Here is a 16,329-nt window from a genome sequence, read left to right as displayed (position 1 = left end):
ACTAAAGGATTACTACGATTTTCCGATTTATTTTTGGATAATTGTTTTATGTCTTTTGAACAATTATCTAATAAATATAATTTGCCTAGATTTCTTTTTTTTTGGTATTTACAGATTAGGAATTTCTTAAATACTGTACTTCCTACCTTTCCAAATCTGGAGTCTTCGGGTATTTTGGAGAATTTGTTAGAACTAAATCCTTCTCAGAAAGGTGTAAAATCAAAACTCTACAATATAATTACAAAAATACGTTCAGAGCCCTTCTGTAAGATTAAAAATGATTGGGAAAGAGAACTTAACCTTACTATCCCTATTGAGAATTGGGATAAAATTCTTCAATTAGTCAATTTATCATCTATATGTGCTAAACATTTATTAATACAGTTTAAAGTTGTGCATAGGGCTCATATGTCTAAGGATAAATTGGCTCATTTTTATTCCTATATAAATCCTATTTGTGACAGATGTCATTCTGAGATAGCGTCTTTAACTCATATGTTTTGGTCATGTCTGCTTTTGAAAAAATATTGGAAAGACATTTTTGATATTATTTCCACGGTATTGAACATTGATTTACAACCTCATCCTATTACTGCAATTTTTGGTTTACCAATGATGGACTCAATCCATTTATCTTCTTCTGCTTGTCGAATGAATGCATTTCTTACATTAATGGCTAGAAGATCTATTTTGTTGAATTGGAAAGAAATTAATCCCCCTACCGTATTTCATTGGCTTTCTCAAACTATGTTATGTCTAAATTTGGAGAAAATTAGAAGTGTTGTATTTGACCCTTCTGTTAAATTTGAAAAGACATGGAGACCATTTATTCAATATTTTCATATGATGTAATGAGACCCTGTTCCATACCTATTCGTTTTTCCAGTTTTGATTATACATATGTTGAGAGGATTGGAGTTGGCGACACTGATGATTTTGTATTTTATAATAGATATTATAAACAGCCCATTTTTAAAAATTATTTTTCTCTCTTTTTTTTCTTCTTTTTTTCTCTTTATTAGTTATTAGGTTGTTAGATTAGTTTTTTCTAGCAGAATTTTTTTTCTTTTTCTCTTTTTTGTTTTTTTTTAATATATATTATGATATAACCTAGTTTTGCTTTGTTTATATGTTATTTGTATCATTCATGATTTGGGAAGACTTAATTATATTGTAACTATTGCTTGTGTATCCTTTCATGTTCAGTATAAATTTGTAAGTTTGTAATCCCAATATCTATGTATTAATCTTATTATGTTGATATTAATAATAATAATAAAAAGATTGAAAAAGACAGAAAGCATTTGATGCTGTGGTGTACGCTGAGTTTAGCAATTAGTTTGCAGAAGTTTCATCACCAGCTGAGGTGGCATCGTCAGTGCACAGTTGTTGGTGTTTCTCTCTGGGAGTGCACGCATTTATAAAGCCCCCCATTCACTTGCCTCGGGGCTGATTGGTTACCCCTGACCTTTGAGTTATATTGACTCGTGGTTCTTTGGCTCTTAGGGGTTCGTAGAAGGCGTCTATTTCCATGTTTTTTTAACCGAGTTATCAGAAGCATGGTAGCTTAGTGCAATCGCATTACAGTGCCAGTGACCAACGATCAGGGTTCGATTCCCGCAGCCGTGTGCAGGGAGTTTGTACGTTCTCCCCCTAATTTCATGAGCTTCCTGTAGGTCTCCTCCCACACTCCAAAGACGCAGGGGTGGTTAGGGGTTGTGGGTTGCGGGCATGCTACGCAGCGTCTGAAGCATGGCAATACTTGTGGCACGCCTCCAGCACATCCTCGGACTGCGTTGGTTAATAACGATGCACCTCACTGTTTGTTTTGATGCTTCGATGCACGTGTAACAAATAAAAGTAATCTTCATCTTTAATGTATTTCTGTGTATTTTGTGTTGTCCAATGTTTGCATTATCCGACACATTTAGAGTTGAGTATACACGCTGATTTTATTTTGAAAGGAATCATAGGCTTGAGGGTCTTCTGCCCCAATTCCAGCACTAATGCTGGGAATGGTCTGCTGATAACTGGGGTTCCAGCATTGGTGTTGGCCAGGGACAGCACCTTCCATATGAGTGGGATGTCCCATAGAACTGCCAAATTCTTAGCGAATTTTAAAGATTAATTACATTTAAAAGATGAGGTTCATATGTCTTATGTACGATGAAATATACAGTGAAACGCATTGTTTGTGTCAGCAACCAACGCAGACTAAAGATTGTGCTGGGGGGCGGCAGGAGGGTGGGCAGCCTGCAAGTATTGCACACACTTCCAGCATCGACATAGCAAGCCCACAATTCACTAACCCTCAATGGAATCTGTGCTGGAAGTCCATGTGATAACAGGGAGAACAAAGAAGTACTTACAGATAGCAGCAGGATTTAAATCCCAACTGGTGATCACTGGCGCTTCAGAGAATTGTGCTAAGCACTACGCTACTGTGGCAATTTCTAACCCAGTATGTGTTGGGTTAAATTCAAAGCAATACAGTAGCCCCGTAAATGAACAGGAGAAAGAAACGCAAGCAGCTGTTGTTCTTCTCCATTCTTAATTATTCATTTGAATTGGTTTTGATGCTTTTAAATCCATATTTAGTCCATTTTTTTCCAGTGTTTCAAATGGGAAAGAATGCAAATTGAAAAGTGTAAATATTTTGCCCAAACATTATTGAATGCATTTTGCAAAAGTTAAATAATCAATGGTCCAAATATACTAAATGCTGGTGAACCTGAGGGTGTGGCTTCAGTGCTATCAGAGGCAGTATATAAATGCAGCCATACATCTGAGCTCCACTGAAACAAGTGGATTGGATTAGGACCTGGCAGGATGGAATTTCTGCCCTAAAGTCCTGAGGTAACTGGTTAAAATAGATAATCACGTTCAAAACATTGATATGAAAGCTCTAATTACTTAGAATTCCACTGAAATTCTGAGAGGAGTTTTGATCACAATTTAGGCTATTGGATAATTCAAAATGTACCTTTTATCAATTTACCAGAAATCATTAGTTCAGTACAAAATTAAGCTCAACTTTAAACTGTAAATATTATGTGAAAAAAAATTAAAAGTCAATCACAGAAGGCAATTAGAATTATGTTACTAATTTAGTTTTAATTTTACTTTTGTCCACTAACAAACTCTATAGATAACTTTATTTTAAATCTAAAAATTGATCTGACTTCTGGAGTTACACATTGCTCGGAAAACCACATCAAATTCCTCAAAATCTTTCATTCCTTCAACCTAGTTAAGTTGTTTGAGGAATGCAACACAGGCTCATTAACCTCCTGCACACACTGTTTGCATCAAACTAAGGAGTCTTTTAACTGTTAAACATTTAAAGATATTACAACCAGATTTTACCTGCTCCTCGAAGAACATTGAATTTTGCGAAGACTCCAAGTCAGTACCTTCACTGAGTTCCTCCTGAAAGATAAAACACTCTGTCAGATGATGACAAGAACATAGGAGCTGGAGTAGGTCTCTTGGCTACTGGTGCACTCTGGATCTTTCCTAAGGTCATGATTGATGTTCTTCAATCACTGTACCACTTTCCTGCACAAATCCTTGATTTCCCATACAGTAAAAAAAATATTTTAAAGAATGCCTTCAGAGATTAATTGAGTAGGAACTTCCAAAGACTCCACCCAAGGCTCAGTCACCGAATATATTCAAGACTGAAGTAATTGCTCCTCATCTCAATCCTGAATGCTGAGGAACATCATCCACCCAGTTAAGCCAATTCTACTCTAATCCCATTTATTCTTACAACATACCCATCAACATCTACCATTCACCTACAAAATCTGGGCAATTTATAGCATCCAATGAAGCAAGTAATCCACACACCTTTGTAATGTGGGAAGAAACAGGAAGACCCAGGAGAATGCCATGCTGTCACAACATACAAACCCTACTCAGACAGAAACCAAGGTCAAGATTGAACCCAGGTCACTGGAGCTGAAAGACAGCAGCGCTACTTACGGTGCAACCCAGTATTGCCAACAGAGAAACTGTATCAGTGGTGCGGCAGTCTCGAGGCAACAGCCTCAACCTCCAGGCAACAGTTGATTAGCCAGTGACTATAAGGTCCATGTGCCAAAAAGTGGCCCATGCTTATAATATACACAAAATTATTAATATAACACATTTGAAGGATCAAATTGAAGTTGACACAATGTACCTTCAATATACAAAGAAAGGAATCCATTTGCCACCAATAAAAAGTGGAACTGTGACTAATATTTCTGGTGAGGCAAAACTGATTTTGTTTTTAAAATAGTGATGTTTGAAGGGAAACCCCAATAAATATCCTTAATTTTTTGAGAAGTTTTGACAGCATGCCCACAGAGGTGTTTCCATTTCCAAACTCAAGCAAAAGACAGACAATCATAAATACAGATACTAATAAATACTTTTGACCATTAAGGCGAAACTTCTCTTCCTGGTGTCGTTACAATGGGATAATCGTTAGAACATGTTATGATTCGGGCAGCTATCATAAAAGCATTAAGGGATGGTGGGAACTCAGACTGGAATATTCTGCCGATAAAGTGGAGGAATCTAGGTTGAAGGGAGCTTGTGTGCAATGTTTTCCATAAGTACACAGTGGAGAGTATTCTGACAAGTTGCAGCATAGTATGAAAATTTCAATGCCCAGGAATGGAAATGTCTACAAAAAGTGACAGATACAACCCAGTGCATCACAGCCAAAGCCCTCTCCATCAATAAGCATATTTACTAGGAACGCTGCCACAAGGAAGCAGAGTCCTTCATCAAGGACCCCCATTATCCAGGCAATTACCTCTTCTTGCTACTACATCAGGCTGGAAAAACAGGAGCTTTAGATCATACCCCACTGTGTTCAGAAAGAGCTATTACACTGCAACCATCAGGCTCCTGAACCCTTGTAGATAACTTCACTCACTTCAACACTGAACTGACTCCGCCACATACAGATTCACATTCGAGGACTCCACAACTCACATTCTCAGTATTACTCATGCATTTTCCTATTATCTACATTGTTTATCTTCTTTCACACATTGGTTGTTTGTCCATTCTTGGTATTTACAGTCTTTTATAAACCCTCAAGTGTTTCTTCATTTTCCTGTAAATGCTGCAAGAAAATGAATAGCCAAGTAGTATATGGTGATATATACATACTTTGGTAATAAATTTACTTTAAATGTTACCAGCATGGAGCAAATGGGGTCAACAGCCTGTTCATGTACTGTATTTTCTGCATAAATGTTTAATATGATGAGAGTAGCACAAAACCACGCACTCACTGGCCAACCTACACTCATGTCTAATCATGAACACCATCATGAGTCAGATGACACAGATCCAGCACCACAGTCAGCATGGACAAGATGGGCTGAAAGGTCTCATTTCTGCACTGTACAGTTTCATAATTCTATGATTAGGACCATTCTTTAGGCAAAAGCTCACTGGCACCAACTAAATGATATCTAGACACAAGAGATCTTCTTGGTTACACAGTTGGTTTACCCATGCCGTTTGTTTCCTAGAGCAAAAAGCACACAAAAAGAGCACATTTGTCCCATCAGCCACAGACAGACTGATGCACTCAGAGGTACGTACATGTCAAGACAGATTATCAGAGTCGCTTATTGCACAAAAGTCTCGATCATATTTCAACTGTAATCATTGAAAAGTCCTCCTCTCCTCAAAGAAGAGTGTCAACTATTAATTCAGATTAACTGGAGAAGCTCCTGGCCAAACTTCAATTCATCCAATAGTAGAACTTTATTCATTTTGATAGCAATAATTATAGATGACATTCCAGAAACTGGTACAATAACTGTCACTTAGAGGAGCTTTGAGAATGGTGCTTGTCATTACCTAGACTTGAACACATTCTGTGTTATTATGGAATTTATGCAATTGGATCCTGTGTTTTTCAGTGTTTCAGCTGTAGCCTGATGACTTGCAGTTCAATAAGACTGTGTCTTCCAGAATGTAGGATAAACATATACTTAATGGTCACTTTATTAGGTACACCTGTACACCTGTCCTTAATGTAAATATCTAATCACCCAATCATGTGACAACAATTCAAAAAAATAAAAGCATGCTGACATGGTCAAGAGGTTCAGTTATCATTTGGATCAAACATCAGAATTAAGAAGAAATATGACCCAAGTGACTTTGACCACAGAATGATTGGTTGGTGCCATTATGGGGTGGACTGAGATCTCCTGGGATTTTTCACACACAACAGTCTCTACACTTTACAGAGAATGATATGAAACGCAAAAACCATCCAGTGAGCAGTAATTTTGTGGGGAAGATCTTCTTGTTAATGAGAGAAGACAGAGGAGAATGGCCAGTCTGTTTCATGCTGACAGAAAGGCAACAATAACTCAAATGACTATGTGTTATAAGAGTGGTGAGCAGAAGAACATTCTGAACGTACAACACTTCAACCTTTGAAGTGAATGGGCGACAGCCGCAGAAAACCACACCAGGTTCCACTCCTGTCAGGTAAGAATTGGAAAATGAGGCTACAGTGGGCACAGCTCAGAAACTGGACAGTTGAAGGTTGGAGAAACATTGCGTGGTCTGACAAATTTCAATTTCTGCTGCGACATGGGTCGGAATTAGACATAAACAAAATGAATCCATGGATCCATACTGCCTTGTGTCAACAGTGCAGGCTTGTGGTGGTGGGGTAATGGTGTGGGGTATGTTTTCTTGGCTTACATTAGGCCTCGTAATTAGTGAATAGTAAATAGTATTGGCGCGTGGCCAAGTGGTAGGTGTTCATCTAGTTATCTGAAGGTCACTAGTTCGAGCCTTGGCTGAGGCTGAATGTGTGTCCTTGAGCAAGGCACTTAACCACATGAAACAAGACGAAACAGAAGTATAAAGGATAATATAGATTCAGAATCAGTTTTAACCAGAATGTGTCGTGAATTTTATTAACTTAGCAGCAGCAGTACAATACACACACACACACACTATATATACAGGATATATACTGTATACGTGGCCAAGTGGTTAAGGTGTTCATCTAGTTATCTGCAAGTCACTAGTTCGAGCCTTGGCTTGTGTGTGTGTCCTTGAGCAAGGCACTTAACCACACATTGCTCTGCGATAACACCGGTGCCAAGCTGCATGGGTCCTAATGCCCTTCCCTTGGACAACATCAGTGGCATGGAGAGGGGAGACTTGCAGCGTGGGCAACTGCCGGTCTTCCACAAAAAAAACCTTGCCCAGGCTTGCGCCCTGGAAACTTTCCAAGGTGCAAATCCATGGCCTATCGAGACTAATGGAGGCCTACTACTACTACTACTAGGCCTCGTAATACCAATTTAACATTGTATAAATGCCCTGGTCTACCTGAGTATTAAAAACTCAGGCTGTTCTGAGGGCAAAGGCGAGATTCTACCCAGTACTAGAAACATGCACCTAATCATGTGGCCACTGAGTGTACAATTATATCATTTGAAGCTATGACAAAGAACATCCCTTATAATGGCCCACAATTTGGGTATACTCAAGATTCAAGGGAAATTTACTATTAAAGTATGTACACGTTCCTATGTACTACCTTGAGATTCATTTTCTTGCCGGCATTTACAGGAAAAAAAATGCAGTAGAATTTATGAAAAACTATACATAAACAAAGACTGACAAACAACCAATGTGCAAAAGACGACAAACTGTGGAAATAAAAATAATACCGAGAACATGAGTTGTAAAGAGGTCCTGAAAGTGAGTCCATATTAGTTCAAGTGAGTTCAGAGTAGTGGCAAATGAACTTATCCACATTGGTTCAGGAGCACGATGTGGAGCATGATGGTTGTAGGATAATAACTTGTTCCTGAGCCTGGTGGTGTAGGATGCAAGGTTTCTGTATTTCCTGCCTGATCACAATGTGCTTGGCCCAATCCCTAGCTAGTGAGACATAAGGGGTCATAAATATTTAACCTCAAGTCACTTTTTATGAGGTGGTGAGGCGTACAAAGCATGTCAACAGGAAGCCATAATGTAGTTTGGATGGAATACTCCTCCAATTATTTTACTTAAAATCACCTATGGACAACATTCCCAGTTTTATTTTAAATATTAGTTTGCTACTTTCAGTTCTCCCCCATAATTCTAGCCTGTTCCATTGCCAGGATTTGAAAATTGTACCTGCTTTCACCAGGTCCTGGAGACGATACAAAAAAGGTTACCAAAATGACTCTCGCAAAAGAAGTAGCCTGTAGAAGCTGCGGTACCTCTCGTGAAGCAGACATCGTGCTGTAAATTTTCTACACTTTGTAAATCTTTTGACCTTAATGTTGAGAGTATGCACAGAGACCCAAATAAGTTTAGATAAAGTAAATAGAAGGGAAATGGTTGAAGGACGAGGGATGCAGATTTGGGCCAAAGACAGGAAAATTAAGCCTTTTCCTTCAGGGGTAGTTCTGGTCTGGAATTTGCCACCATTAGAGGTGATGAAAAAGGAATCAATACCCTTCAAATAGAAATTGCGTGGGAACTAGAAAAACAGCAGTGGAAAGAGGACACAGAGATGGGACAACTGGAACTGGTGAATGAGAATTTCATGGGCCAATCAACCTTCTCCTGCATTGCAACAATCCTGCAACTTTTATCTAAGCAGATCATCCTAGGTCAAAACAAATAATCACTTGTAAACACCACTCCTCTTCTCTGATCCATCAACCAATTATCTTAAACCTATGGCTGTTGGCTCCTGGCCTCTTCCTAGCTGAAGTATTTTCTGTTAAAAACCATTACAAGGCAGCTCTTTGTCTAATTTGCTACAGGAGTGCACGTCCAAAGTATTTTACTGCCTTCAGAATGTGCAAGGCACTACAAAGATTAAGTTTTTTTAAAAAAACAAACAACCTCAGATACAGATGGCCCACGGGGAAAACTTGAGGAAATCATTATACAACTGTGTACCTTGCACAAATAAAATTAATTACTATGACCAATACTTAAGTGAAGCAGGGAACTCCCTATCGGTTCTCTTTGATTGCTTAACACAATACAGAAAACACTGCATGCGTATACTTTCACAAGGTCTTTACAGGTAATGACATACTATTGAAGTATTATTGCATGGTCATCTCTGTTGGGAATAGGAAGTACATCAGCTACAAACAACTGCAGCATCTGATACATAGCTTGTAAGATGTTCCCCAGCAAGATATCAGTCAGTGCAACAATCCTTACTGTATTGGAGTGCCAGTACAGATTCTTACCCTCAAAAACCTGTATGTACAGCTTTCCTACTCAAAGGCAAGACAGCCAACGACCGAGCCACAGATTAAGCGACCAGGAAGGCACCGGCAGAGTTGTCTACCCTGCTTCAATGACAAACAAGAAAAGCCATCGTGTTGATAGTGGGCTGAAGGTTCTGCTCCAGTGTTGAAAGAACAGGCACACTTCGCAAAACAGTACTTGATGTCCGGATGGAACTCGTATCCCTGGGGCTGAAAAGCAGCAGTAATAAATTGCGTGCCACTGTGGGGCCCTTAAAGACATTAAATGAACATTCTCTGGGAGAATTGCATCACTAGAATGTCCTTTTAATCTCTGAAAAGGATCACAGCACACTAATGAGTCTGTAATTCATAGTCTTTCATTTGTTAACAACATTTCATAAACTGGTAGATCTATTTTCAACATATTTCCTCCCACACCCTTAGCCTTAGGTTGTTTTAGCTTTGTTATACTCATTACAGTTTGATGAAAACTTCCAGTAATTTCTGCAGAAATTCTTTCAGACTCCTCATTAAACTTTGTTTATCCAATTTCCGACAAAAGCACAATCTAACTCAACACTTTAATTCAAATTAAGTACCTTAATGTACTTAAGGGCCCCTCAGCAGTTATTACTGCTGCTTCTCAGCCCCAGGAATGAGAGTTCGATCTAGACATCAAGTACTGTTTTGCGAAGTTTGCTTGTTCTTTCAACACTGGAGCAGAACCTTCAACCCACAGTAATGCCAAACTAATTAAATTAGTAAGCAAATGTCCATTCAAACCAACCCCTCTGCCTACACAATGTCCATATCCTTACATTTCCTGCACATTCATGTACTTATTTAAGAGCCTCTTGAACACTCTTATAGCAATCGACTCCACCACCACCCCAGGCAGTGCATTCCAGACACTCACTACCCTGAACAAAATCTTGCCCAAACATCTCCATTTAAGCTGCCCGCCATCCACCCACCTCACTTTAAATGCATGCCCTCTGTATTAGATATTTCAACCCTGGGATAAAGATACTGGCTGTCCACTCTATCTATGCCCTGTATAATCTTATAAACCTCCCCTCAGCCTCCACTGCTCCAGAGAAAACAAGCCAAGTTTGTCCAACCTCTCCTTGTAGCACATGCCCTCTAATCCAGGCCATGATAAACATCTTCTGCATCCAAAGCCTCAACATTCTTCCTATAACGGGACAACCTGAAGTGAATGTAATACTCCAGATATAACCCAAATAGAGTTTCATAAAGCTGCAAACCAACTTCCTGACTCTTGAACTCAATTCAAAATGAATAAAGGCAGGCATACCTTGTTGTCTTCTTTAACCACCCATCAACCCGTGTAACCATTTTCAGGGAGTTATGAATTTCCACCTCAAGAATCCACTGCAATCAACACTGTTAAGGGCTTTGTCATTACTTTTAAGGGTCTTGTCACGAACAGTGCACAGACCCTTTACATTTGACCTCTCAAAGCGCAATACTTGATATTTGGCCACGTTAAGCTCCATCTTCTATTTCTCCACTCATATCAGCATGTGATCTATAACCTGCTGCTTCCTCTGCCAGTCTCCTACACTGTCCACAACACCGCCAATCTTCTTATCATCCACGAACCTGCAAACTCACCGATCTACATTTTCTTCCTATGTTTACACATGTACACCTGCTTGTTAATGCAAATAACTGATCAGCCAATCAGGTGGCAGCAACTCAGTGCATAAAAGCCTGGTTCGGAAATTGCACCATCTCGGATCGCAAGACCCTGCAGCGGATAGTGAGGTCAGCTGAGAAGATCATCGGGGTCTCTCTTCCCGCCATCACGGACATTTACACTACATGCTGCATCCGCAAAGGAAACAGCATTATGAAGGACCCCATGCACCTGTCACACAATCTCTTCTCCCTCCTGCCATCTGGGAAAAGGCTCCGAAGCATTCGGGCTCTTACGACCAGACTATATAACAGTTTCTTCCCCCAAGCTATCAGACTCCTCAATACCCGAAGCCTGGACTGACACCTTGCCCTACTGTCCTGTTTATTATTTATTGTAATGCCTGCACTGTTTTTGTGCACTTTATGCAGTCCAGTGTAGGACTGTAGTTAGTATAGCTTTCTCTGTGTTTTTTTTTTAATTACGTAGTTCAGTCTAGTTTTTGTACTGTGTCATGTAAACCATGGTCCTGAAAAATGTTGTCTCATTTTTACTATGCGCTGTACCAGCAGTTATAGTCGAAATGACAATAAGAGTTGACTTGACTTGACTTGACTAGATATGGTCAAGAGGCTCAGTGTTGTTCAGAGCAAACATCAGAACATGGAAGAATTGTGGTCTAGAGGACTTTGACCATTGTTGGTGCCAGACAGGGTGGTTTGAGTACTTCAGAACCTGCCGATCTCCTGGGATTTTCACGCTCAACAATCTCAAGAGTTTACAGAGAATAGTGCAGCAAACAAAAAAAGATCCAGTGTTTACAGTTCTGAGGACAAAAATGCCTTGTTAATGAGAGAGAATGGCAAGCCTAGTTCAAGGAGGAATGTGGCAGTAACTCAAATAACCATGCACTACAACAGTGTTTCATAGAAGAGCATCTCTGCACAATACTTCAAACCCTGAAACAGCCGAGACTATGAACATGCATTCAGTAGGCACTGACTGTACACCACAAACTGCAGAGGTCCCAGCAAGGGTTCCTGAAGAACACCACTAATCACAGACCTCAAGCCAGAATAAGTTCCATTGATCACTATCCTCTGCCTTCCATGGTAGCATCTATGGAAAAGGAGACACTGAGTTATGTTGCAACATTCAGGGCTTGGAAGGAGAAACTAATGCAGACAGAGAAAACACAAATCAAAAGCAGAAAATGCTGGAAAACACACAGCAGACCAAACCGCCTCCGTAATCCTCAAATGAATCCTCCGGTCTACAACCCCACCACGCATCCCTCCTTCCACCCCATCACAAATGGTCAACAACCCTAAATAAGCCCCACTCTGCTCTACACCCAGACAGACAAGAAACTACAAAAAATGTTGGAATACGGGGCAAAAAACAATATGCTAGATGAACTCAGTGGGCCAGGCAGCACTTTTGAAGGAAAACGGACAGGCAGCACTTTTGAAGGAAAACGGACAGGCAGCATTTTAGATCAAGACCCTTTGTCAAGACTAAAAGATGGAGGGAAGAGAGACAGTATAAAAAGAAGTAAAGGGGAAGAGCAAGAGCTCGCAAGTGATAGTGAGGAGGGATAATATGCAGATTGAGGAGGGGAGAGTAACAATAGAAAAGAACCTTTGAAGTGACTGGTGAAGGTGACCACCTCTGGAATTCATTAGATTTATATACAGGGGATGAAGCCAAGGCCTCTCTTGAAGACTGGCTGACTTGAATTAGAAGAATCAGAAAGTATGGCAAAAGCACAGCAGGAAGTGAGGGAGTTCGAGGAAAGAAAAGGAGGAAGAACGTAAGAATTCAAATTCTTCTGTTAATATCTGCAGTCTCTGCATATGAGTAGTAGGAATAGGCACAAGCCATTCAGCCCCTCAAACCACTACAGATTCCAATAGGATCCTGGCTGATCTGACAATCCTCTAGACCACTTTACTTACTTTCTTCACATCGATCAATCCCTTTCCCAATTCAAAATTTAAACACAATACACTGTATTGTCACAGTCTCAAATATAACCAAGGACTCTGCCACCACAGCTCTCCATGGCAAGGAGGTCCAAGTATTCACAATGGTGGAGAAAATTAATTCAGTCTTATGTCACTTGTAAGCTGAGTGACCCTTACTCCAAGATCATGCCCTTTGGTTCTGGACTCCCCTCAAGAGAGAATATCTTCTCAGTTTATACCATCAATCTCCCTCAGAATCTTGCATGTTTCAATGAGGACTAGCAATGTTGAAATAAATGACATTTGAAAGAGAAAAACTAAGCCTAATTAATGGCAGACAGAAATGACCATTTCAGCTACAGACAGAAAAAGAGGGTGGGCAATGTAAAGTTGGAAAATTTGCAACCGAGTCTGGAAGGCCTCAACACGCCTCGACAAAGGATGAGGTGTTGCTCCTGAAGCAAGTATTGTGTCGGTCTTTACTGTAACGCAGTAAACTGAAGAATTCCAGATATTCAGCCACTCCAGCTTGTATCTCGTATTTACACCCTCACCTCTTCTAGCATGTCAGATTTCACTGATCTCCTCCTAGTTACGTTTCCTTCTGATATCGCTTTACCACTTCCTTTTCAGCCGGCAGCACCAGCCCTCATCTCAGTTTCTATCTGTCTCCGCTTTTGCACGTGGACACATTCCCTTTCATTCCCTGTTCCTCCCCATTATCAGTGAAGTTTAATACTAGTTTCCATGACTAACTCTTCCCAATTCTAACAAGGGGCCATTAACATGTACACCACAAGCTCTAATTCCCTCACCACAGAATTTTCTTGAACCATCGTTAGCATCTTGGGATTTTATTTCAGACTGCCAGCATCTGTGGTACTTTGCTTTTGAAGAGGTGCAGCAAGAAGTTAGGCAGAACAGCTCTCACACTTTATGAAGCCACACCGGTTCCCCACAATCACTTACTCTTTCCCCAATACTCACTAACTCTGTTACATTGATTCCAGTAATTTTCCCACGAAATGGCCTGGAACAGAATAGCTGGTTCCTTCTTTTCAACCAAAAAATAAATTGTTTGCTACCTCCAAAACTGTTCTCCTTTCACAATCTCTTCCCTCTTAATTTACTTAACATCCAAGGCTAGAAAAAATTGGAATCAGAAGATTGCTGTTGCTTTAGGATCATTAACGGAGTAAAAATCTGGTTTCTCCTCTAACCATCCCTTCACTATTCCTCTGGCATCATACTCTCCTTCTCCACTATGGCTATTCACCAAAATCTACATTCAGTAAAGTCTAGACAGAAATCTGTTTTGTTTTGACTTCACCTGAAGTTGAACCAAACTTGCAAAATTAGATGACTGCTACGTATTTCACTTGAGGTTTGACACTCCAGAGGAGCTGTGAAGGTCATCCTGCCTCAGTTTCCTGCGACGTGTCGTGTGGTTTCAATGGACATAAAACAAACTTGTCAACAGACATGGAGCAAATTACTCCCAGCTCACCAAAGGAAGTAGCACAATGTTACTCCCTTTTCATTGATTGAGTCATCAGACATAGAACGTAGAACAGTGCAGGACAGAGACAAGTCCTTCAGCCCCCAATGCTGTGCCAAATCAGCTAGACAACAAAAACCCAAAAACTAATCCCTCCTACCTGCACAATGTCCATACCCCTCCATCTTCCACATATTCGTGTGCCTATTTAAACGTCCCTCAAAAGCCTCTAAAGTATTTCCCTCTACCACCACACCAAGCAGTGCATTCCAGGCATCCACCACTCTGAGTTAAAAAAATGAACACCTCACGTCCCCTTTGAACCTACTCCCTCTCACATTCAAAGCATGTCCTCTGGTATTAGATATTTCTACCCCGAGAAAAAGACACGGTCTGCTCTATCTATGCCTTTCATAATCTTATAATCCTCTATCAGATCTTGCCTCAGCCTCCATGCTCCAGAAAAAAATAACCCAAGTTTGTTCCACCTCTCATGATAGCACATGCCCTCTAAACCAGGCAACATCCTGGTAAACCTCCTCTGCATCCTCTCTAAAGCCTCAACATCCCTCCTAATGTTGGACAACCGGAACAGTATGTAATTCTGGACTAACCAGATTTTTATAAAGTTGCAACAAAACTCGTGACTTTCAAGCTTTGGCTAACAAAAGCAAACATTCCATAAGCCTTTTTAACCACCCTACCAATCAGTGGAACCACTTTCAAGGAGACAGGTTACTTCCAGTAGCCAATAATTTGAGTTTTAAAAAGTTAATCATTCTGCAAAAATTCCAGGAATGCACATCTGTTGACCCCACCCACCCTCTCATCTTTCATAGAGAAAGAAATGGGGATCCAACGAGATCTTGACAGGGTAGGTTTTAAAAAGATGCTTCCTCTTGTGTGAATCTAGAACTCAGTGGGGGGAGCACTACTTAAAGACGTGGGTCAGATGAGATGATGTTTTTCTCTTTAAGTCACAGAACTTTGGAACCCGTCTTCAAAAAGAGTGTGGAAGCAAATTCCTTGAATAGTATTTGCTTAAGGCAGGTGTACATTGACTCTTGGAAATCAACATACACCTGTCATAAAATTAGTTTAACAATGGATTCTTTGTATTAGTTTATTGACTGCTTTCCAGTATCTTTAGAGATTACAAGGGTTAGGCAGAAAAGTCCATTGAGGTTACAATCAGATTGCTGATGGTCTTGTTAAGCGGCAGAGCAGACTCGAGTGGGCAGGGTGGCCTACTCCTGCTCCCAATTTGTATATTCAGATTTACGACTCTTTTATTCATGACCATAAGGTACAGGAGCAGAATTAGGCCATTTGGCCCATTGAGTCTGTTTCACCATTTCATCATTGCTGATCCATTTTTCCTCTCCGCCCCAGTCTCCTGCCTTCTCCCCGTATCGCTTCATGCCCTGTCCAATCAAAAATCTATCAACCTCTGCCTTAAATATACATAAAGACTTGGCCTTCACATCTGAATTCCACAGATTCACCACTCTCTGGCTAAAAAAATTCCTCCTCATCCCTGTTCTAAAAGGACGCCCTTCTATTCTGAGGCTGTGTCTTCTGGTTTTACGCTCTCCCATCATAGGAAACATCCTCTCCACATCCATTCTATCAAGGCCTTTCTATCATGATGGTATCCCCTTGTGGATTAGAGCTGCTGTTTTAAGCTCGAACAGAGTGATCAGCCATTTCTGACTTTATTTTGGAGTTTCGAGAAACTGGCCAAGATAATAATCTCTTACAGCTGGTGTAAACAGTCCCTCAGCCTGATTTCTTCTGAAACTTAGCCCACTGTGGCTCAGCACGCAAGCCTTTCACTGACATCTCAACTCCTTATTAAAAATTAAAGCTTGTGCAGTTATGAACCACAAATGATCAAACTACAACACCCACACTATTAAACCAAAATCTGAACATTATAATTAACACCAT

General features: G+C 40.3%; 1 protein-coding gene across 5 annotated transcripts in view; it reads right to left on the bottom strand.

Moving 5' to 3' along the window:
- LOC140718840 (multiple C2 and transmembrane domain-containing protein 2-like) overlaps window positions 1-16,329 on the bottom strand; it is a 431,322-nt gene that overhangs the window by 304,103 nt on the left and 110,890 nt on the right. For all 5 annotated transcript variants that reach the window (XM_073033051.1, XM_073033048.1, XM_073033050.1 and 2 more), the window contains one exon: window positions 3,367-3,429. In XM_073033051.1, the coding sequence (XP_072889152.1) occupies window positions 3,367-3,429 (63 nt within the window). The remainder of the gene's footprint in view (window positions 1-3,366; window positions 3,430-16,329) is intronic.

The sequence above is a fragment of the Hemitrygon akajei genome, chromosome 30, assembly GCF_048418815.1.
Source record: "Hemitrygon akajei chromosome 30, sHemAka1.3, whole genome shotgun sequence".
Taxonomy (NCBI): Eukaryota; Metazoa; Chordata; class Chondrichthyes; order Myliobatiformes; family Dasyatidae; genus Hemitrygon; species Hemitrygon akajei.
The sequence above is the reverse complement of the archived record's forward strand: the minus strand, read 5'-3'. Positions and strand labels throughout refer to the sequence as shown.